General features: G+C 47.8%; 8 protein-coding genes across 8 annotated transcripts; 3 read left to right on the top strand and 5 right to left on the bottom strand.

Annotated features, from left to right (window-relative positions):
* Positions 1–126: 126 nt before the first annotated feature.
* Positions 127–1,686, top strand: BDW43DRAFT_152627 (SDR family NAD(P)-dependent oxidoreductase). The gene is made up of 2 exons (XM_032038475.1): positions 127–837; positions 926–1,686. Exons 1-2 carry the CDS (start codon positions 370–372, stop codon positions 1,445–1,447), a joined length of 990 nt encoding a protein of 329 aa, XP_031904907.1. The 5' UTR covers positions 127–369; the 3' UTR covers positions 1,448–1,686.
* On the bottom strand, positions 1,288–4,586 carry BDW43DRAFT_262993 (E1 ubiquitin-activating protein ubaB). The gene is made up of 10 exons (XM_032040488.1): positions 4,286–4,586; positions 4,043–4,213; positions 3,667–3,903; positions 3,478–3,602; positions 3,362–3,426; positions 3,020–3,299; positions 2,791–2,966; positions 2,620–2,732; positions 2,221–2,564; positions 1,288–2,152 (listed from the first exon to the last, which is right to left on the bottom strand). The coding sequence occupies exons 1-10, from the start codon at positions 4,343–4,345 to the stop codon at positions 1,879–1,881; spliced, it is 1,845 nt and encodes a 614-aa protein (XP_031904906.1). The 5' UTR covers positions 4,346–4,586; the 3' UTR covers positions 1,288–1,878.
* Positions 4,587–5,802: 1,216 nt separating this feature from the next.
* BDW43DRAFT_262989 (queuosine 5'-phosphate N-glycosylase/hydrolase) lies at positions 5,803–7,965 on the top strand. Its single transcript, XM_032040487.1, has 4 exons — positions 5,803–6,737; positions 6,808–6,962; positions 7,023–7,254; positions 7,318–7,965. The coding sequence occupies exons 1-4, from the start codon at positions 6,320–6,322 to the stop codon at positions 7,761–7,763; spliced, it is 1,251 nt and encodes a 416-aa protein (XP_031904905.1). The 5' UTR covers positions 5,803–6,319; the 3' UTR covers positions 7,764–7,965.
* Positions 7,966–10,343: 2,378 nt separating this feature from the next.
* BDW43DRAFT_152573 (uncharacterized protein) lies at positions 10,344–12,063 on the bottom strand. The gene is made up of 2 exons (XM_032038474.1): positions 11,816–12,063; positions 10,344–11,735 (listed from the first exon to the last, which is right to left on the bottom strand). The coding sequence occupies exons 1-2, from the start codon at positions 11,998–12,000 to the stop codon at positions 10,556–10,558; spliced, it is 1,365 nt and encodes a 454-aa protein (XP_031904904.1). The 5' UTR covers positions 12,001–12,063; the 3' UTR covers positions 10,344–10,555.
* A 124-nt stretch (positions 12,064–12,187) lies between these two features.
* cyp5 (putative peptidyl-prolyl cis-trans isomerase) lies at positions 12,188–13,216 on the top strand. The gene is made up of 3 exons (XM_032038473.1): positions 12,188–12,227; positions 12,301–12,366; positions 12,463–13,216. The coding sequence occupies exons 1-3, from the start codon at positions 12,216–12,218 to the stop codon at positions 13,018–13,020; spliced, it is 636 nt and encodes a 211-aa protein (XP_031904903.1). The 5' UTR covers positions 12,188–12,215; the 3' UTR covers positions 13,021–13,216.
* A 431-nt stretch (positions 13,217–13,647) lies between these two features.
* On the bottom strand, positions 13,648–15,676 carry zpr1 (zinc finger-containing protein ZPR1). Its single transcript, XM_032040486.1, has 2 exons — positions 15,327–15,676; positions 13,648–15,271 (listed from the first exon to the last, which is right to left on the bottom strand). Exons 1-2 carry the CDS (start codon positions 15,462–15,464, stop codon positions 14,003–14,005), a joined length of 1,407 nt encoding a protein of 468 aa, XP_031904902.1. The 5' UTR covers positions 15,465–15,676; the 3' UTR covers positions 13,648–14,002.
* A 2,968-nt stretch (positions 15,677–18,644) lies between these two features.
* BDW43DRAFT_306763 (TIP120 domain-containing protein) lies at positions 18,645–21,862 on the bottom strand (the record flags this gene model as incomplete). The annotated part of the gene is made up of 3 exons (XM_032046096.1): positions 18,645–19,061; positions 19,115–19,453; positions 19,508–21,862. The coding sequence occupies 3 exons, from the start codon at positions 21,860–21,862 to the stop codon at positions 18,645–18,647; spliced, it is 3,111 nt and encodes a 1,036-aa protein (XP_031904901.1).
* Positions 21,863–21,989: 127 nt separating this feature from the next.
* Positions 21,990–22,792, bottom strand: BDW43DRAFT_152516 (ribonuclease P Rpr2/Rpp21/SNM1 subunit). The gene has a single exon (XM_032038472.1). It carries the CDS (start codon positions 22,703–22,705, stop codon positions 22,133–22,135), a length of 573 nt encoding a protein of 190 aa, XP_031904900.1. The 5' UTR covers positions 22,706–22,792; the 3' UTR covers positions 21,990–22,132.
* Between the last annotated feature and the right edge of the window lie 7 nt (positions 22,793–22,799).

Raw genomic sequence — 22,799 nt, 5'->3', positions numbered from 1 at the left:
ATAAGAGAAATACGGTGGTGACGGGAGTTTTAAACTTTCTCCACGTGGTCTGTGCAGAAGCTTTCCGATAAACTGCTTTTCTTAGTTTGTTTTAATTTCAATGACCGGCCTGGCTTAATATAGTTCCTTCAATCTACTGAGTACTTATCTTTATACCTACTTCTTTGGATTAATCATCGGACTGTGTGACTTTACCTGAAGTGAAAGGCCTTAGACCTCCTTGTCTCCTTTGTCTCGCAAATTTGCTTTGCGCATTCATTCGTCTACACTCCTTCAGATGCTCAATGATGAACACCTTTATAATATCTCTTTACCTCTAACCCAACCGAGACGTGAATGCCATTACCTCAAAGAGCACAATAACCAGCCATGTACCCAACACTCCAACTCCGCAGGTCAACATCCCTCCCCCGCCCCCAATACAACGCCAGGCGCATACAAAGCACAGCCCTCCCCAACGCCCTACCACAGCTACAGCTATCCCAAAGACGACCCCTATCCTCTCCCTCGCAAAACAGTCCACCAATCTCTTCACGTCTCGCCGGCCGAACCTGCATGATCACAGGCGGAACATCAGGCATCGGCTTCGCAATCGCCCACCGATTCCTTCAAGAAGGCGCAGAGCGCATTATCCTTGTCGGACGATCTCACGAGCGCCTTGTCACCGCCGCATCCAAACTCCAAGGAACCGACTCTAAAACTCCACTTACTCTTCAAACCCAAACACCCGACCTAAAACTGCATGGAACTCTAATCGACTACTCCGACAAAATTAACCTCCTGGTAGGCGACGTCTCAGAAGCCGGATCATGGCTGCGTGAGCTGGAGAAAGCAATGGTATGTTTAAGTTGTCTTCCTTTTCTAGCCTAGGCTAGCCTACCCTTCTATGCCCCAAATCCTCACATAAATACTAACGAAGATACAGCAAAAAGTCGACATCCTTATAAACTCCGCGGGAATCTCCAACACAAACATCCTCCCCAAAACGCCAGCATCAGAAATCTCCCTCACCCTCCGCACAAACCTCGAAGCCGCAATCCTCACTTCACGGGCCCTTCTCCGTGCTTCTCTCCGCAACCGCCTAAAAACCCACACCGCAGCATCCAAATCCAAATGTATAATCAATATCTCCTCACTCCTAGCCCATAGAGGCGGAACTGGGGCAGTGCCATACGCGGCCTCGAAGGCGGGCATCTTGGGATTGACGCGATCGTTGGCGGTCGAGGCAGCGGGGAGTGTGCGGTCGAATGCGATTGTGCCGGGGTATATTGAGACCCCGATGATTGCGGGGTTTAGCGAGGGGGTGAGTGAGAGGCTGAGGGGGAGTATTCCGGTAGGCAGGTTTGGGGAGGCGGGGGAGATTGCGGATGCGGCGGTCTTTTTAGCAGGGAATGAGTATGCGAATAATTGTGTTGTTAGTTTGGATGGGGGGTTGAGTGCTGTGTGAGTTTACTGTACTTAGACTTATATTGCCTTGTCTATGGGAGAAAAAAAGGGGCGGGTGGTTGTGTATATAGAGGTACTGAGGTTGAGACTCGTGGGATGTTTTGGGACGATATATGTGTGGATTGTACGATGAAGATAACAAGTAAATTCATTGACTCATTCGTGTGCCTTTGTTGGAACGCCATGCCAAAGTATGCACATTATCACTTCGGCCAAAATACAAAACACCTCGGCAATCCCCTCGTCCATTCTATTCGGAGCGAACGCATGATATGTTACAGTAGATGAGAGGGAGAAAGAAACAAAAGGAGGATATCTTCGGAAATCCATCCAAAACTCAAGGGACCAACGTATGAGAAATAGATTTGGATCGAAATCGGTTGGAAGTAGAGAGGAAGCAATTGTCCACTAGAACATCCTTCGTTTTATCGTTTAGTCGTCAATTAAAATCGCACCCCCTTGCGTCTCGTCTAAGACGATGGGGTTCGATCCGTCGCCGTCAGCGACAGACACACTGGCCACGCGCTTTGCACGGTCATCTCCGTTGCTGAGGCCTGCTTCCTCGGCATTGCGCTTGCGCTGGTTTAGATCAGAAGTACCATTGGCTTGCTCGCTGGCGGCAGGTGTAGGTGCTCTTGGTTTCCGAGGAATCTCAGGGATCTTTACTAGGGCGATTGGCTTCTGCTTTTCTATTGAGGGTTCTGGTCTATCGAATAGTTAGCGAATTATCCCAATAATCATCTGACTTCACTCAGAGAGGATCAAGAGGCTTACTTTTCGGTAAGAACAACAAGTTCAAGGTTCACACGCGGTTGCTCGTCTTCCTCGTCTATAACCGTGATGAGGCTTTCATTATTTACACCCATTTCTGATAATTTCTTGTTCAGGTTGTCTTCAAGATCCGGGTCGTAAATCGTGCCTAATTCGGTGCTGACCGAAAACTCTTCGCCGTATCCTAATTGCAGGCGCAGGATATCCTGTACCAGGTCGTTGATTGTGGCTCGCTCCGGATCAATCTTGACTCTACCCTGTGCGACCGAGCAAACAGGGCAGTTCGGGTTGGGTGGCTTCAGAGAATCTGAACTGATTGCACGGGCACCCGACCGCTCGAGGAAGATCTATTTCGCACGACTTCAATAACAGGTGACACGCATGAAGAGGGATTTGACTTACCATTTTAGCATGAGCGTAATCGTCCTTCAAGACCTTTAGTGCCTGTAGAACACATAGACCGGCGGTTATAGCGTTTGTGGTTGCGATTGCAGGTATAATATTGCCGGCCATCTCTGATAATAGTTAGCAACCCTTGAACATGTCGGTTCATCCGATTGCGACGGTACTTACGCTTCGTATCGAACTTTGATTTGGCCTCTATTCCGAATATCGTTGCTCGTAGATTAGCACTAGCAGTGACAAAGTCCAGCGTATCGACATCGTCTTTATCGAAGACCAGGATTGGCTTAACGCCGCTCTTTGTCGCATCTAGCAGTGTTTTCAGCCGATCCCTGAGTCGATCCAAGCTGCGATATATGTTAGTCAAAGTTATTCACGTTAATTGAGGACAAACTCGAACCTGTCCTTGAACACGACAAAGTCCTCAGCCAGAGACCAGACTTTTTGATCGTTGCAAGAGATTGTAGGCTCGATGGAAGCAGCCTCGCTCTGCAGCTTCTTGAAGTCTAAGGGCTCCGGGGCTTTCCGGTCCTTCCACATGTCTTCTAAGCCACGTAGGCGATCTATGTCCTCCTTGAAAACCTTTGCAAACACCTTTTGCGCGAATTCAGGGGAGCCCATCGACTCGCGGATTTCCTTGAGAGCTTGAGCCTCTTTTCGTAGGTTTGCGATTTCATCCGCTGGATAGAGTTAGCACGTTCTATCTAAGATTAAGTGGGGATTCCTTATCAGAACATCTCACCATTACTGGCATCTTCGGTGTTATCCAACTCTGGCGTTTCATCCTCACTCGTTCCAAATAATTCGCTATCCTTGGTCAGCTTGTATTTTAACGGGTTTCCTTTCTGGATAGCTTACGGTAGAAGATAGCTTTTCGCCCAGACAATACAATGAATAGGCTGGCTTGGCGTGCTGCGGATAGTACAAACCGGGAAGGATTTGGGGACTTCCTTTGAGTTGCAATCGTAGCATTCCGTTTGGCCCTGTCGGTGGTCAGTTAAAGGCAACACATTCAAGGTAACGCACCGGATTGCTCGCATAGCCTACCTTCTTGATGACCTGGACCTGACCATTAAATCCCGTTGTTCCACTTTCAATCAACGGCACATCCGCCGCTAAACACATTCTATTGACGTGGCGACGGGCTTCCAGGTTGTCGAGAGCGTTGAAGACCACGTCAAAAGTCGCGAACCAATCCACGTTGAAGCGGCTATCCTTGATGTTCGCATGGTAGGCTTCGAGTCTTGCGCTTGGTTGAAATTTTTGGGCAACTTCCTTCGCGACCTATGATCAAGGTGAATATTCGTCAGTTTCTCTTCACCGCGGGATGATGAAAGGTGTGGGACGGGTAGCACGGTAGGAGGTTGCGCAGGTGACGCTCCGGGCGGGGCAGGAAGGGTGAACGGTTGAGGATGTGACGCACCAATGCCTTTGATTTCTTGATATGTTCAAAACGGAAGAGAAACTGACGATTCAAATTGCTCAGGTCGATGGTATCGAGATCGATGATATGGATTTCGCCGAACCCGGAGAGCAAGAGATTCTTGAGTAGCTCGCAGCCGATACCACCAGCACCGACGAGGAGTACGCGCGACTAGAGAGAAACAAATCACATTAGTCCCAGGGATGCCAAATCACACAACAGGAAGGTTGAAAAATCAAATACCTCCTTCAGGCGTCTGGACAAGGTTCCGAGCGAGCGCTTGGAATAGGTATCTCGCGGCATGATTGCGGGCGCGAGGGAGATGAGAGAATCAAAAGAGTGGCAGCTAAGGTCAGAACAAGCCGAGAGGCATCGCCAAATGAAGGATAATTTAGCAAGGAAAATTAAAATAGCGCGAAGCGGGAGGAGAAGGGTAGATGTGAATGAAAGTAGAGTCTGGATATTTGGTTTCGGGAAATGTGAAAGGCGTTCGGAGAAGCACCGCGCTTTCTTTAATTAGTCCCAAAATGGGTCTGGAATGAGCAATGACGACACCGGCACAAGTCCAGAACAAAATTCACTCTTTTATCCCCATATCTCGTGTTCCTCTTTATCTTTTTTTGTTTTATTTTATTTTGTTTTATTTTTACCACAAGCTAGTCATGCATAGGAATGGCCCTATTAAACTTACAATCAGTAAATTACTGGGACCATTAGACCGGAGGGGAGATCGGTCTCAATTGAATTTATTGGTCAACCTCTTCCTTCACTGGTTGTTATCTGATCCCGTCCATTGGTACTAAGTACTGGACAGGGTATCCGAAGATCGGTCATGTTTATTGGCTGTATGCTTTCCCTCAACCTGAACGTACAGGAGGAAATTATACATACATCTTGACTGTCTCTCGTGACCTTGGACGGTATAGTATCCACATGGACTGAACTGAAGTTACTCTTTACGAAGTTGGTCAGTTTTACTCCGGAACCAAGCAAATCAATGGACTCTTATCCTAGCTATTTTTATGTAAATATTCTTATATGGATCCCGAAATTGAACAGCACAGTAGGTATACATGCCTGTAATTAAGGCACAGTTTGGTAGTGATCAATATTAAACACGTTAAGCCAATTGCAGCGGTCTATCTACAATACTAGGTACAGGTACAAGGTACAAGATACCTTACTACTAATGCGTACCTTTTACAACCTACAGTCTAATATGGACCCATAACCCCATTTCAAAGACCTGCCGCTTGATTTCAAATAGAAACAGATCCCTGGGATGAAGCTGGGCCCCATATGTCCCCAACTTCCAGCGTTGATCTAGGGACATGGCACTTAGATACAGTCATCCTCTGGACCAACACATGAGTTATGAGTAGAACATCCTATCAAGAACGACTTTGGTACGACTGACTTTTTTTAAGACCTGTAAATTTTGCCAGGACAGTCTCATTTGCCAGCTCTTACACCCACAACAGGAGAATCCGATGCAACTACCCGGAATGAGGAACTTCGCACAGATACTTAATTTAACCTATATACTTGGTTGAGGCGAAAAGGGCAGGAAGGTGGTGTACGTCAAGTTCTCTACAATATATAGTACGCAGTACAGGTATATATATAATGGGAGTAGTTGTAGCCTGGAGCCCGAGGTAGTTCCTAGCAGTTTGAAATGTCATTCATAAAAAATGTACATAAAAGGTCGAATCGAATCAACGGAACCTCCCATGAGGGATTACAAAACATAGCCAATGGTTGGCATGCATAAATTGTATTATGCCTCTGCTGACTCACCATTCCGATATCAAATTCAAAAAAAAAGGAACGAATCAAATTTGGTAGGGATCATTTGTTGCTGCAAGGGTCAATGGATTTTTTTTCTTTTCTCCCTCTCTTCTTCTATGATATTGTGCGTAAATAAAAGGAGACTCCTTGGTGCCATTTTCAAACCCAAGAAAGGAAAAGAAAATCAAGACTTTTTAGAACATCTATTAAAAACTAAAAAGACTTGAGTCTATTTTTGCCCAACGGATGAACCTTACCAACTGGGCCTTTTTTTGCCTGATCGTCGCTTTTGGTTCGCAGCAGTACAAACGGTCGTGGGGAATTTGGTGCGCTAGTCTTTGTTCCCTCCTTTTTTGTGTCAATTATATTTCTTGCCATTCCTCGCTTGGGATCTCTCTGTTGATTCTCCTTTTCAACTCTTCCATCCTTTCAAAAGTAAAATTTGGGTTTCTTGGATATCCTTCCTGTTGATACCAGGGAAGCCGCACCATGTCGGACGACGAAGCAGATCCCGAATTGCTCGCTCTCCTTCGTAAGTCGCTCGGGCTAGGAGGAGGGGCAGCAAACCCACGCGCTGCAGAGACCAAAGTTTTGGAAAATGCGCAGTACGTCTTCGATAACGCTATTGACGTTGCATTGAACTCCTCCAAGACCAAAGAAGCCGCCGAAACCATTTGGCGCTTGATGCAAAAGAAAGAGTACTCCACGCAGACATGGTCGGAGCATGAATTACACCCCAAGGCTAAGGACGAAAGCACCGTCGATTTCATTTTCACCATGGACCTGCTGAATTTCAGTTTCTGGTCGGAGCTCCCGGATGAGAAACGCTTCGCGATTGAGTACCGTGGGAGGAGGTGGACCGGTTATTGGAGCTTGGTCGCTGCCTTGCAGCGAGCTTTGGATGAAGGTAGGTTGTTCAGATGTAATATATTCTTTACATGGTTCATTAGGTGCATTGTGAACACTAAGATATGCAGAGATCCCTATCACGAGTCCTTCTTTCTGGGTGAACAAGGATGAATGTTCTGTGTCCTTGCTCAAACATGTATTTCGATCCGCAACAGAGGAGGAGATTCCTCTGCTGCAAGAGCGCCTCTGCTGTCTACGAGAAGCAGGCCGAGTCCTCTGCGAGGTATGTTCAATCTCCCCATGATTCATGACCTGTGTTTGCTCTGACAAACTATCTATCTAGGACTTTGAGGGTAGTTTCATCAACTGCATTTACAACGCCAACTACTCCGCCGCATCCCTTGTGAACCTTTTGGCAGAGAGTTTCCCCTGCTTTCGGGACGAAACCAGCTTCCAGGGACGGAGGGTCCGGCTCTTTAAACGCGCTCAGATCTTAGTCGCGGACCTGTGGGCCTGTTTCAACGGCGAGGGCCTTGGCGAATTTAGAGACATTGACAAGATTACGATGTTTGCAGGTGAGGCTTTGGATATCTCAAAATGTGATGTGACAGGACGTCTCCCAACTAACCATGTTTCAGACTACCGTATCCCTCAAATACTAAACCAACTCGGTTGTCTCATGTACTCACCACCGCTGGAGAGTCACATCCGCCAACGGAAACTGATCCCCAGCGGGTCGACCTGGGAGGTCGAACTGCGCGCAACCAGCATCTGGTGCGTCGAATTAATTAGAAGAGAAATCGAAAACAAACACCCAGAGGCGAAGCTAAAGATAATGCCTACACAATTGAACGTTCACGCGGTCAATCACGACCGCCGCCAAAGCCTCACCACATCAGCACTAGACGAACAGAAAAAATGCACGACACAAAAGCACTTTACACAAACTAGCACCGATAAACCCGCTTCATCGGGCGTGAATGCGATTTTGATAGATTTCTTCCTATATGACATGATGAAAGAGTTAGAAAGGGACGGAAAAGAGCAAATGCCCCATCATCGCACAAGGAGTATTTGGTATTAAAGGTTAGAAGTACTTTCGCTTTAACTGTTGGTTTATACCCCTGGCTGTCACTGTTAGGGAATCAAGGTCCGGTGGCTTTGCTTTTGTTTCCTTTTTGTTTTGGGGGGGTGGGGTGTGCATAGACATTGATACCATATATTCGTTTCTGCGCTGGTAGCAGTGATAATCTTTCTGGATTCGAGGTTGGTGTCATACTTTCAGCTTTAAATGAGCCCATGGATAACGACATAGATTTATGGCAATGTTATCTGATCGTTCAGAGACTGTCCACGTATTCTCTTGTACCCTCTCTAATTGAATAGAGGTACAGTGAAAACTGCACAATTCGGTTGATTGACTTAGGCCTAAACGCAGGCAGGGCTTTGACCCTCCCCTTTGCCCCATTTGCCCCTGTTCTTGATAATTCCCTTGAATAATTGGATCTTGTCTAGCTTCCCCCTAGACTTAGTCTATTTCTTATGTCACCTCATTACTTAAATACAAAGGAGTGCAATTGCGACATTTCGTTTTCGACTCAGGGACTAGAACTCTCCACGTCTACTTAGACAAGGACAAGTTCTAAATCTATGAGCGATAGCCATGACAGAAGCTTATTAACAAATACAAGGTCAGAAACCGGTCAGTATGACTAAAGAATCATATCCTAGGTCCTGAACACCTATGTTCACGATTGTTCGCTGGGAAAGGATGCATGGAATGCTCTATTATGCCTAACATCTTATACCACCGCTCTTGAGGCCCATGCTCCTTACTTGGAACTGTTGCCCGGCGCGCCATCCTAACCTGATAAAGACAGACGAAATACCTCGCTGACTGCACATTTCTTCATGCTGCACAATCCACAAAGTAAAGTAATTCAGAAGCAACCTGATCAGGCCCGAGCCACTACATAGATATGCAACACTTCCCCCAATATTTACCTCAACGCTACTTCTCCTTTCCCCCTTACGGCTCAACAAACCTCCGCATTGAGTTCCAAGACCCCAAAATGCACCTGACTCTCCTCTTCACCCTCGCCATATACCCAATAACCCTTTCCACTGACCAAAACACACCCACCCCCCCAAACGAGGCGCACCTCACTATTGCCAACATGGGAGCCAGTATCCCCCCTCCTGCACCTCTACCTCCAGCTATACCTCCATCCCCAGGTTTCTACTTCAGAGGCCCCTTTCAACACCCACCCAAAGGACACCGCCAACCCCAACAACCTGAAAGTAACCCCCTTCTCCAACCTGTCACCCTATCAAAACCAAGCAGGAAATCCCGATCCCAAACTCCAACCTCCCCTACAACTCCTCTCCGCAACGTGCAAAATCCGCGACGTCGATAAAATGCAATACTCTGCCCTGGACCTAGACATGTGTCTTGGGTAGGAAATTCCCCCGGACAGCCATAGACGGAATATTATTGCCCAGGAGAAGTACGTACACACATACGCCTACACACGCCTACTTACTCCCTTTCCTATCCTTCTAGTCTTATGTTATATAATATGTACACCGCACAAACGAACTGATAAACACCCCCACCCTAGGCGGGTAAGGCTTCCACAAGGGCAACTGTAGGAACTGCGAATACTCGACACCAAAATGTGTCTGCGCAAACGTGCACTGGACGCTTGCGAGCCAGATAGATCAGGAGAACGGGTTAAGAGTTGCTCCTAAGCGTCTTGATTTGGGTGAGTTGTTGCGCTGCATTTATCGTGGATTTATTTGGGACGTGGACTTCTTTGCTGACTAGGGCTGCGTTTGCAGAACAGTTAGAAGGCTGATGGGAAGGTTGAGAGCTTGGTGCATGTTACTGAAATGGGAGTTTTGGCATGCTAAAAGGTTTCGGGGGATTGATACTACGGTCCGGGTACCGCCGTAGGATCCGCAGAGATGCAAGAGTAATGAGCTGCTGCATGATTTCCGTCTGGGGTTGAGAGGTCGCATTTGTGGTTGTATGAGTTGCGGCGGGGCGTTGGGGTTGGAGGCCTGCTTGATTCGGATGTTGGTTATAGACGGTGGTTTTGTGTGTGTTTCTGGGGTTTAGTTTATGGGTATTCTTGGTTCTTGAGAGAGATTGAGGGTATATGTATGTTTTGTTTATCTTTTTTGGGACTCTGATTATGTAAATGAGGGTAGGGATGGTCGTGAAGTTTAAAAGGTCAGCGATGGTTCAGAGCAATATGGAATGATAATGAAGACTCCCCTGTGAGGACACCATTAAGATAGATGGGGTATAGGAAACTGGATATATAATAGGTGACACAAAATTCTTGTGAAAAAAGGGTAGTGATCTTGATGTGATTATCTGCGCCAGCGGAAGCGATGGGTTGAAGTTGTCCGGGTCTTCCCTCTAGCAACCTCCAACGTTGTACCATAACCCAGTTGCTTCAGCATTCTCTAGTACTCTATCGCAGGCTTGCGTGCTTTGCCGCAAAGCTCCTTCGCGAATAGCATGATGTCCTAAGGATCTTTATCCAACTGCATGGCACACGAGAGGATAACTATTGAACCCATGTTCCTCCCAAAATTCTCTAGCTTTCGAAACGTTTGTCAGGCCGGTCCAATGTGACTGTTCTTTCCACTGGGCGTAGCAACCCGGGCTCATTGGCGATACCCACTAAAAGGAAGCCGGCTCGAGGCTGAGCTAAGCAGGCAATTGGAAGGTATTCAAGGTGTGTAAAGTGTAGGTGTAAAGTCGCGGAGTGATCCAAGAATATTTGAAAAGAGGTTATTGGTATGGAATATAAATCCCCTTCAGTAGAAAGAATGTTCAGAAACAGTAGCCTGGAAGAGATGCTATCATACGGTGGTGGGTAAGGCGCCGGAATGCTGCGAGACAACTTTTTCCATTTGCTCGATTCGCGCCAATACCGTTGCCTTCCATTCAAGGAAGTCTTCCTTACGATCGTCACTTAGCCAATCGACGCGATCCTGCATCATGGTACCAAGACCAGGGAGAAGCCCTTTCCTTGATGACTGTTTGGCTAGGAGCGAATGATTCGATGACTTTGTCTTTTGTCGTTTTGCATTCTTGACTCTGCCCTCATCTTCACCATCTTCGTCGGAAAGATACGCATCATCGCCGTCTAATTCGCCGGCCTGCGGAATATTTTCGAACCATTCCTTCTCATTGGCCCAAGCCTGCTGCATGATCACCGCGATCCACTGATCGACATCTTCACGATGTCTTCTCTCGGTGGAAGGAAGACCCAGGCTGACGAGTGCGGTCTGGCGCATTTCGGAGAAGGTCTTTTTGTCGAGCTTCTTTGTCTCTCCTCCGTCTTCAGATGAAGAGCCCCGTCTGCGAGCGAGGGCTAAGAAATACACGGCCACGATCAGAGCATTGACCATTTCTTTGAAGTCTTCATCTTTTTCTTTATCCTTCGTCAACAAGATAGGCTCCACGAAGTCCGCCGTCTCTTCATCAAGATCACCCTCACCGTTGCTCTGAGAAATAAAGTACAGGATTGAGGATACGCCCGCGAATATATGAGGCGGCAATGATCTCGAGATGGGAGGCCGCGACCAGGTGCTCGTCCGTGGGGCTGGGGTCGAGAGTGTTTGACAAACGCGTCGAATGGAAGTCATCACCCAGGCAGGAGCATCGGGAATAATTGTAGAACCGAAAATGCCATTAGAGCGGGTTTCAGACGCCTTGGGTGTTTGAGAACGCGATTTGCCTTCCTTATTCGAAACTGCTTTCTTCAACGGCGTGGGCTTGCTTGGAGTATTCTGGAGTTTTTGCAGCGGTGCTGGTGTCTTCGAAGGTGCGCTGGTATGCTTGGTATCTTTTGTAGGGGTCGATGTAACGGATCCAGCGCGTGATGGTATTCCTGAAACCGAGCCACTTTTCGAACGTTTCACTCCAGCTACACTGTTCGAAAGCGACCGGTCGAGGTATGTGTAGAGCTTTTTGTAGACGCGTGGAGGACATGGGGCGTGTCCCATTAAAGGGGGTAGGTTGAGTGCCCGACTTAGCCTAATATAAGAACCAGTGAGTCAATATACCAGACAATTGAGATGCATATCGGCTGCAGGGATTGGAGACTAGGCGCGCACCTTCGACACGCGATCTCGGCACAGGCATAGGGGCGGGCGATTTCTTCCTCCGGCTTTAAGCTAGTAGAAAAGCTGCGAGATTGGGCGACAAGAGATAAGGCCAAACTGAGGAGCTCTTGAGGTAGGTCATTGGCATGGGTAGGCAATAGCGTACCCAATGCTTTTTCAACAGGTCTGTTGTTCATTTTGAACGCGAACACAGTGACCAGCGTATCTGCTTGTTGATGCGCTGATCTATGCTTTTTGTTATCTAAAATCCGTTTCCTATCGGGCATGTCATGTGACCCTATATTCAACTAGATGCGCCGAAAAGTCCGAGCTCCATCCGTTTTATGTCTTTCGTAGAACCTACCATCATTCTATATCTCTCATACAAAATATACTGATATATCAAAAAGCCATGTCCGTTACCGTGAGTCTATCCGAATTTTGTGAATATGATATTCCGCGTGAATTGATTGCTAATAGAATTGATTAACTAACAGCTTCACACCACGCAAGGCGACCTCAAGGTCGAGCTCTTCTGCGAGGCAGTGCCCAAAACAGTAGAGGTACGTGATATTCCGGGCCAATACTTCCAATGGATGATTTAGTAGCTATGACTATATTCCCTTCAAGCAGCGCACTAACGCCGAACTCCCTAACAGAACTTCCTCGCCCTTTGCGCATGCGGCGCATACAACAACACACCTTTCCACCGTCTAATTCCCGGCTTCATGATCCAAGGCGGTGATATCTCCCTCGGAGCAGCAGCATCCCAGTCTCCAGATACCACTAGACCCATGCTTCCCTTCGAAGACATCCCGAAAGGCGGCACATCAATCAACCACCCCGGGGCATTGAATCAGGAAATCCACCTCCCAACTCTCCGACACAATACACGCGGCATACTCTCCATGGCAGCGCGACCCGTTAAGGACAGGACGGCTCCCGGATCGCAGGGTGCAACGGGTGCTACGATTAACGGAAGTCAGTTCTTTATTACGTTTGCCGCTACCCCGCATTTGGATGGAAATAGTACTGTCTTTGGGAAGGTGTTGAACTTGACAGCGCAAGATGAGGGGGGTGATGTACTGACAAAGCTGGAGAAGGCGAACGCGAAGATTGATAAGAAGGGGAGAGTGGTGCAGCCAAAGGAGGGCGAAGAATATGACGCGATGCGTATTAACAGCGTCACGATACACGCCAATCCTCTTGCTAAGTGAGAGAGCTCTTCGTTATATGGAAAGCGGCTTTGCAGGTGGCACACCCAAGTCAATCGCCAGGTTACATAGCAGTTGCTTATGTGATTGTCGAACATTGAGTCCTAAACGAAGACACCGGACGGTAGTGCGCTCACGACCAAGGAAACGGCAAAGCAGGAACATACATTATCCTCGGATATGGAATCTATGGCGAGCCTTACGCGCTGGAGAGGTAATCGAAGCTGTTCGAGCCTCTTTGCAGACCCCTTTTAAAAATCAACACATAAACAATGAAGTGTGATCTGCAAAATGCATTATACCAAGGGCTCCTCGGGTGGGATTTAATGCCTCTGTACCAGATTATTGAGGGATTTCTGACACAGCGCACGTTGTGAAATAAAGGAGGTCCATTAATGGCGAAAGCTCTCGAAACATTGATTACGGAAGTTCTTACTATTTTGTTGAATATTTCTGTAATTTTCAAGCCTTTGCTTTTAAGGTTGCTTAGGGAAAGGGCTATGCTATATAAATGGCTTTACCTACCCGCTCAGATAGTTCTAGTTGATCATTAAGGTCGCTGAATTTATCGTTTTATCCTTTCAGAGAGTTGCACAGTTTCGTACAGTGGACTACTTGTTTGAAAAAAAATTTAAATAGCTTGAAATGAGATTTATATTTCATTGGAACATGTCATCAGCATCATCTCCTAAACTTTTATATACCACCCAGGCCAATCATAAATATACTCCAAAAGGCACATACTGAATCAACACCCCCGACACTCCACCATGTAAACAAACCTCAACTTCATAGGATATCTAGAGCGCAAAATAGGACATAGTTGACTCGCACGACAACTACGCATGCATGCATAGAAAAATATGAACGGGAATGGGAAAAAGAAGAAAGAAATCATGCACATCGTGAGGAAACGAAGATCATCAGGAAGGGAAAAAAAAAACGGCAGAAAATAGTCATAAGACAATCGCTTTATGTAGATAGATCATGACTTCTGCTCGGCATTCTCGTCCTCCTTCTCCGCATCTTCCTCATAGCCTTCGACCTTCATGTCCTTAAGACCCAGCTCTTCCTCCTCTTCTTCAGTACGAGTGTATTCCTCGGTGCTGATCTGGGGATCGACAGCCGGGGCACACAGATCCTGGACGTAACTGTTGGCCATGGGATCTTCGAGGGTGATACCGAATTTCATCTCTCCGCTGATTGCAGAGTCGAGGCGCGAGAAGAAGCGGGTCCACTTTTCTTTATCGCTGCCGGCCATACTATCTCCACCAGCACCGCTCGCGTCGTCGACGTCGAAGATCTGCCCGTGCAGCTGGTCGCGGATCTCGGTAAGAAGGCCCTCGACCGTAGTGAAACGTCCACCTAAGGTACCAGGTTGGACAGTGACCTCCAGCTCATCACTGTGAAGAGCGCAGGTGTCGGACTTGAGGATATCACGCGAAAGGTCGACTTCATTTTCGATCTTGAGGGTGATGCGCTTACCCTTTTCGGGGACTTCACCACCAGTCTTGACTTCACTGGTACGGTATCCGCAGTGCTCGCAAGAAGTGCTCCAGATGATAACCTCCTTAAAGTAAGGGATGTTGACCTTCTTCATGTTGACGAAGCCGGGCTTCGTGCAGCCAGGACATTCGGTAGGAAGACTATAGACCTGTCCATCGACAATCTCAGAGTCGTCAACCTCTGCGACTCCCTCATTCTGCAGTGCGTTGGGGTCCGAAGCAATTCCAAGCTCTTCATTCTGCTCGTGTGTACGGGGATAGTCGCGACGCTTATAGTAGTTGTTTCCGCTGTCGTTGACGGTAGGCGCAATCCATGAGTTACCAGTCAGGTCATCCAGGGAGACAGTGAAGGGGAAGCCCTCTCGGTTGAGAATCTTCTGAAGGTTATCGATGATCGGCACAAGCGCATCGTGCAGTTCAGGTGCCTGTTCCTTGCGCAGTGGTTGCTCGCTAGCCAGGGACTCGTGAATCTTCTGAATGACACCCTCCACGGTTGTCAATTGACTCTCACCCTTGGGCATCTCGATTCCCAAAGACTCCACCTTGAAGACTGAGACGTCGCTGCGGATGACCTGGCGCTGGAGATCGTCCTCATTCTGAACAGTAAGTGTGTACTTCGTTCCCTTCTCTTGGATTTGACCGGCGGACTTGACGGAGTTGTCTTTGAAGTGGCAATGATCGCATTCGAAAGACTCGAGAATAATGTCACGGAAGAAAGGCACCCGGAGGAGGAGAAGCCGTGTGGTACCCTGAAGATGTGTTAATTACATTATGATTTCATTTGCACTCAGGTGGTAAACGTACGTTCTCATGGCAGTTCATGCACAGACTCTCGACCTGCATAACACCAGTATCATCGTCTCTCTCCACCAAGTCGCCGGGCTTCTGGAACTGCGACTCGGCGACAGCTTCTTGCTGGACGGGCTTATTATCTGTCGACATTTTGAAGGGCGGGTTGTCGATGAATGTATTCTATGTTAGAACGAAAATAAGAGGGGGGTATCAAAATCTATAATGCGCAAATGAGAAGCAATCTTTGCGCCCAATGATGTCTAAAACAAAAATTTCACCAGCAAGCGCGGGAACGTTCCTTAAAATTCCACTATCGCTGTGGCGGGGCACATAATTTTCTTTGGAGGGGTAGGAATTCTCATTAGTAAGCATCTCCAGCCTAGTTAACTTATTTTTTGTGCATCAATTTACTAATACAATAAATAGATTTCCTTGCGCTATGGCAATAATATATCTATCTGTGGCCCCACAGTGATTCGAGCTCACTCCACATAATGCTCCTACCATACGGCCGCCAATCTATAATGGTAGTTAGCTATATCCAACATTAACGGAACGGGGTATACATATATGAAAAAATGGGGCCGCTCCCTTCAGGGAGCTGAAGGGAACGGCGGTTCACAGGCTAGAACCAAACCGCTATTATTCGGCGTCCACATCCTCAGGGCTTACAACAGACCACCCCTCCAAATACACTCATTCTCGGAAACTAACAAGGCCGCTTCGTATTGCAGAGCACTAGCATGCTCTCTTCGCTACTCATCAATCTGGTCCGTGGAGGTACTGTCGCGCTTGAAAGTATATCATCGAAAAGCCCATGCAGACAAGCCTAAGCTTTGATCCTCACTCTTGAGAGGTCCTGCGATAGGCTTCTCGCTGCATACAGCCAAAAGCGACGGCCGCGAGCGGCGCGCAACCAACCAAGTGGACAGAGACTTGAATCTTGCAACGGAGAGGAGAGCAACTTGTGGCGCTTTGCTCTGCGGCACTCTAAATCCATGGAACAATGTGTATCGGAAAGGAGGCCGTACCATAATGCGCTAATTGGCAGACGTTGAATAGTGAGGGATGGTAAAGCCTGCAAACGCAGTATACGATATCAGGAGCGCCTCGCGCCCTTTACGCTGAGAAACCGAAAACATCTTTTCGAGCCGTGCTCAGTCGGACCTTGAACCAAGTTCTCCATCTCCCAACTGTTTTGTTGACACGTCCATATCGATCATAGGCACACCAGTGTCACAAGGCCAAAATCCCGCAGCTGATGCTTTGAGAAAACCTCTTGTGTGTAGTACAGTACCCCCGGGGACAAGCTTTTGTTTCCTCTCCGCATCAGATTGACTTGGAGGGCTTGGAAGAAGCGGACAAAAAAAGCATCCTTAAAAACCGCGTCCTTCCTCCCAAAGGGAGGGACGGCAAGAAGTAATCTGCCATGATTGTCGGCGCCCATCAATCTATTTGCAATATACATTACAAAGAGATGGTTAACACGGCCGATCAGGATCTTCAATTGAAGCACAAATCCATGGCTGGTGCCGTGATTTGGGACCTGCTAGCCATTGTACCAAGACAACACCAGGGATTGGGGTTGGAGAGCGGGTACAAGTTGCCCAGGCACCTTGAGGTTGGAAACACGTACATGAGGGGCGACTGACGAGCCGGAAAGAGTGACAATAACTGTCTGGCCAAACAGGACTATCATGCACCAAGAACCAACCCTTACCGGAACGAGACAACAAGCCAAGTGGTGCCATTGTTATCGCAAGGATCGCAATGGTTGACCAAAGACGATTCCGCACAGCAGCCAAAAGAACCTCGCTATAGTTTAATCTGCTGAAAACACCTGGGTTGCTTTCAGGCATGATTAAATTAGTTCCGGCGAGCGATTCTTTCCGACGTACTGGCTTCGTGGCCGAGCGTAGGGCAAATAGTCTTAAGGACCATATTGTTGTGTTCAACAGGATCAGCGAATGATGTATAATATATCCCGCGGCAGTTGACAGCGCCGCTCGTGGGTTTCCTGCGTAGCTGTCGACATGATCGCAAAGACGACCTCAAATGAAGGTGTCCGACGTGTTTCACCTACTCTCTCCCCAAGGTAAACTAGTGTCCTAGCATAGACAGACCATCCTCTATGATCAACATGTCACGTCCAGCATTGGAAAACCGACGCGCGCCCTTTTCAGAGACTTTAAACGCATGATAGACCGTCTTTATTGCCTATGATAGGCTCTGGACACCGGCTGCCGTTCATCTCACCGAAGCCTTTACGGCTCGATTCGACTATGTGACACATCCGTCATGCGAGACCGTGAAACTTCTGCCATAATGGCATTGGACCGACTGGGTTACATTAGGGTTAGATTCTCAACTTTGATCACATCCGCTGGATACAGAGGCCCAGAGAATGCGCAGAAAAAAGTCAAGAAGCTAGGAAGGGGATAAAATCTGTACAATTGTTGTCTTTCGACAAAGAGGGGAGACCTTCAGACTAAAGAAATGCATATGAAGTATGACGGTACATCTTCAAAAACAGTGGGTCCAATAAAGAAATTGCGAGCAAGTGCCTAGTTCACTGAGTACCCGAAAAGAAAAGCAATACGGACTCCACGTAAAGTTGTTTGAGGCAACTGATATCGACACTGGTAGTTGGGGTAGGAGTAAACAAAGGCGGCTGTTGTATTCAAGCTAAAAGTTAACGCGCAACGCGTTGACACGTGACTACAACGCGCCAGTAGCATGCTATTCCTTATTTCTGGGCACCCCCAATCCGCTTTCCTGATTAGGAGCTCTGCCGGCAGAATCTTATTTCAAATATTTAGAGATATCTCTTAGAATCCTAAACCCGATCTATATTCATACTTATCTTTCAAAATCCCTATCTCAAAAGTCTGATTCCTCTATAAAAATAGTGGGAGAATAAAAGTATTGAGGAAATATAGTAGTAACCTCCTGAGTACGATCCTTCTAGGCCTACTTTTTAACTATATTTTGACTTTGAAGGCGTATATAATAACGATATTATGGCCACTGTGGCGGCCCTGCGATTCGCCTCAAGAGAATTACTACTGAATATCCTGATATATAAAACTTTGCCAGCAGAGTTCCTAATGTGGAAGGCGGATCGGCAAGCGGGCCAAAGGGGTGTCTAGTAGTACAGCCCCATCTCCCAATGTAAAATCTTCATTGTTGCTAAACTATTCGTGACCATGAGCTGCAAGTACATGCAAGTTTCGTTAGTACGATCATTCTTAGATCTACCACAATTTTCCCTCCTAGTTTTGCTAAAAATAACTTTTTCATACGTATGCTCTGTTCGTGCCATATGTTGGCTTAGAAATCCGTATCAAGGCTCTTTAGTTGCGAAGAGAACGTCTTTCGCACCCACTCCATATAGGCCTTCCATTTGTGATGCTCCCCAGAAGACTCTGCGTTTGGGAATGCTTTGCTTAGCTCTCGGGTGATCTTGAGAATGCCCATGGATGCCTCTTGTGCCTTTTCAAGTTCTTGTTTAACGGCGTTTTCTTTTGGCTTGAATGATAGGACGACGCTGTAACGCTCTGAGAGGGCATCCAGAGATCTCTGTGTTTCTTCTGGTGCGAGAGTGGTGAGTTTGGAAGTCATCAAGTTGCAGATTGTGCGAATATCTTGCTCATCGTCAATTCCGGCCAGGATTCGATCGAAGAACTCAGACACGTGCGAAAGCGAGAAAGTGGTGTCCAAGGATGCATAAAGCGTTTCGTAGGCACTCTACTCTCTACCGTTAGAATGTGCATGCAAGTAAGTAGATTGGCGTTGCTCACCTTGCGCAGTTCAAGACCGTCGTCGACCCTATGCTTGAACGGACCCATTTGCACTTCACGGATCAGTTCTGGCTTGATCTGCGTGTCACCGAATACTGCAGGGAGAAGTTCTTTAAGATGCGGCAGGATGATGTCCATCTTGTTATGAATTGCAGAGTTGAGCGTTGTCAACGCAAGGCGGTGATTTCCCAAGTCTCGGTCACTGAGCATGTTGACCAAAAGCGGAACGATCAACGGTCTCAATACATCATTATAAGTATCTCTAGAGTCGGAGAGGGTATAACGGAAGGCGGAGATCACCACACCACGAATTGTTGGGTCCGCATTGGACAAACATTCCTGTAAACTTGAGTATCAGCAAGTGTGGTACTGTGAATTGGAGATGAATATTACCTGGAAATGTGGTATGTAGGCTACCGGATCGATTAGTGCTAAGCGACCGACGCATTCCGCCCCGACAGCTCGGTTGTCTTCTTCTTGAGAGACGTGAAGAAGAGCCTGCCATAACTTAAGTGCTGAGGGCGCAACATCTGGGCGAACAATCTCGGGATGTTGGAGCAGTTCTTTTACCGAGTGAAGGAGTAAGTAGCTTTGATGGCTGGACTGCTCCAGCCCACCCATAATAGTGGGCAAATAAGCCTTCACGTTACCGGCTGCTGCATTTCCAAGAGCGGTAGCAGCGGCTAAACGAACTTTGTCAGATTTCGAATCAAAATGAGTTATGAATAGCTCCGGTGTCAAAGAGCACTCAGGGCCCATTCGTAGACCAATTTCTCCGAGGATGGCGAGTGCGAGGCATTTGCGTTGGGCGTCTTGTGCGGTTTGCAGCTCTTTAAGGAAATCATCCATCTTGACGCCCAGATTAGATCCGCCGTGCACCAAGAGCGTTCCAATCGCCCTCCCGACAACAGACGTGTCACCATTGATGCCCACATCACGCAAAAGCTTCTTCATTAAGACTGCGCCTGCGCCCTCCTCACCAATAACCTTGACGAGAAGTAGCAACGCCTTCAAAACGGTACCAACAAGCGACGAGAGGACGATCGAGCAAACAGCTGTAACGAGAGCCTCATTCACAAGAAGTTCGGCGTTTCCGGGAATGAGCTTCGCAAGAATGATGAGAGCCGGAGCGAGAAGGTGGAAATCCGCCGCATCGATAAGGGGCAATAGGCATTCTTCCAACTCTTTCATAGTCTTACCATCGTAATGTAGTCTGGTCATGGAGTTCATGGCTAAACTGCGCAGAGCCTCAAGACTAGCACCTCGCAGCACACGGTCTGACTTCCGTAGCTGCGCTCCAAGTTCTGTGGTGACTTCGCTGACCCACGCCGCGGTAACATCCGTCTTTTGAGTACACAGTACAGCAACGTCGTCAACAGCACGTACAGCCGCAAGTCGTGTAGTTTCATTCTTTAAGCGATCTACCAATACAGAAAGTCCCTTTGACCGACGATCAAGCGAGAGGAAAGTTGTACCTTTCTCTCCCGATGTTCGTGCTAAAAGGACCCCAAAGACATGAATGGCCCGTTGGCGAACTTCTAGGTCAGCGCTTGTATCGGTAATGCGACTATGCACAACATCGTATAATTTCTCTAATTGCGGCGAGAGATCCTGCGACGCAGCGGACACTCGTGGCGGAGTGAGAGCCTTTACAACCTGCTCAACCGCTCCGAGCGCTTCGCTGCTCACCTTGTAGTTTCTGTCGTTAACGGCTCCGATAACACCAGGTATCAATGCGATTAAGAAGGGAAAGAGTGCATCAGAAGTGTGTGTTTCTGCAATAGCAGCGATGAGACACAAAGTCTCAATTTGGAGAGTTCCTGCACTGGCTGAAGCTCCGGCTGGTGCTGATGAGGTTCCAGATAGAGACGAGGACTTTAGCACATCGGCGATTGGGTCTTCGATTTGTTGCAGATGATCAGCTAGACCACCATAGCGAACGAGGGCTAAATTTTTGAGTAGAACAATGACTGCTTGCTTCAGAGGAACAGACGCCTGTTTCCACATCTTCACAAGACTTTGTACGACGAAAGGCACCGAGCGCGCCAAATCCGCTTGAGGGCCAGACTTCGGTGAGGATGGAGTGATAACGGGCGTGCCAACAGCCGACGAAGTGCCGATGCTGGGTTCAAAATCAATCATATTGGCATCACTGTCTTGCCTTCTTCTTTTCCTTGAGTTTTTTGATCCGCCCACAGATTCAAGGAAGCCATTCGATGTGATTATCATGGCATCTTCGCCGGTCTTACGCACGAGGGCGGTCATTGTTGAGACAACCTCGAGTTTTACACTTTCTTCCCTTTCTTTGCCAAAGCGGGTAATAAGGGCCGGGGCGATTTGCTGGTATAAAGAAGAGTGGTCCAGTGCACGGCCCCGTCCGTAGGTCGAAATGACAGTGTAAAGCAGCTTCGCGGCACACCGGCGCACTTTCCAGCTCATGTCATCAATATCACTATAACCGCCTTCCTCTTCAAAGTCTTCAAATTCATCGTCATCTAGGTCGGGCTCTTCTGTCCCATCGTCCTCGGAGCCGTCATCCTGAGTACCACCCATTTCCTCGTCTTCTTCCATCTCAGCAACATTCGGATCGTACTTAAGGTATCTGAGGGCAGATTTGACAGTGTTCTGTAGATAAGGCTGCATTTGCTGTCCGCATGAGCTTATCAAAGCTTCCAGCGTCACCAGGGCGGTCTCGCGGAGCTCGTCCGCCTGGGGATCGTGCTCGTCATCGTGAGAATAAGACGACATCGAGTCGTGCGATATAAGTGGGTATTAAGGCTTTCGTAAATTATAAATGGGTATTGTGTTAGAGAAAAGATGATCAACGAGAATAGTCGCTCGTGCGAGGGAGTATGAAGCATGAAAGAGTGTCCACAGCTAGATGGTTGAGTGCGGGCGGAGCTGTCTGGAGAGCTCTGGCTGATAGAGACCCCGCGCTAGACCCCAATCGATATCGGACAAAATACTGCCGACTCTCCGATCTTGGCATAAAAAAATATAGGATTAGAGTACAGGCTTCTACTGCTGGAGGAAGTCAAATAGATCAAGAGAGGAATTAGATCGAGACTGTTGCTTAGACGCTAAAAGTGCTTGTAATCCACCCTGTTTTCTTGCCTTGGCTCGTTTCTTGCTGTTAGCGTTATCAGCTTTCTTACTAGTAGTTTCTTTCTCTTCGGTAGGAGCTGAATACTGCACTGCAGGAGGGATTGTCGAAGGTGTAGAGTCTGTTGCTGCAGCTACTTTAGGTGGAGCGTTAAGGCGGGTAGGCTCTCTTCGAGATGGCTTCACTGTCCGTCGACGGCACCGAAGGCACTTGTAGATAGTGGCACCGTCTGGAGCTGCTAAGGAACTGTTGCGTTTGGTGGTCTTTTTCTTGATGTGAACGGTTCTAGTCCACTCAGGTTTTCGGATGCTGCCACAAGCACCACAGGAAGCTTCTTGATGTCTCTGACGCAGTGGCCTTAATTCGTCAAAATAGATTTGGTTATGGACCGCCATCAGATGAGCCGCAGTGGAAGGACTGAGCAGCTCCAGGGAGTTGGCAGCATCCTTCAGAAAGCCCAATCGAGGGGCATGATCACTGAAAGGCATGATTGATATAGTAATGGCAATTGCCCTTAAGGAATCCAAAACAGGAGATTTTCAGGTGAAGTGAATGGAGTAGGTAGGCAGTAGTACTGACGGT

The sequence above is a fragment of the Aspergillus alliaceus genome, assembly GCF_009176365.1.
Source record: "Aspergillus alliaceus strain CBS 536.65 unplaced genomic scaffold BDW43scaffold_4, whole genome shotgun sequence".
Classification (NCBI taxonomy): Eukaryota; Fungi; Ascomycota; class Eurotiomycetes; order Eurotiales; family Aspergillaceae; genus Aspergillus; species Aspergillus alliaceus.
This window is presented reverse-complemented; position numbering and strand designations above follow the sequence as displayed.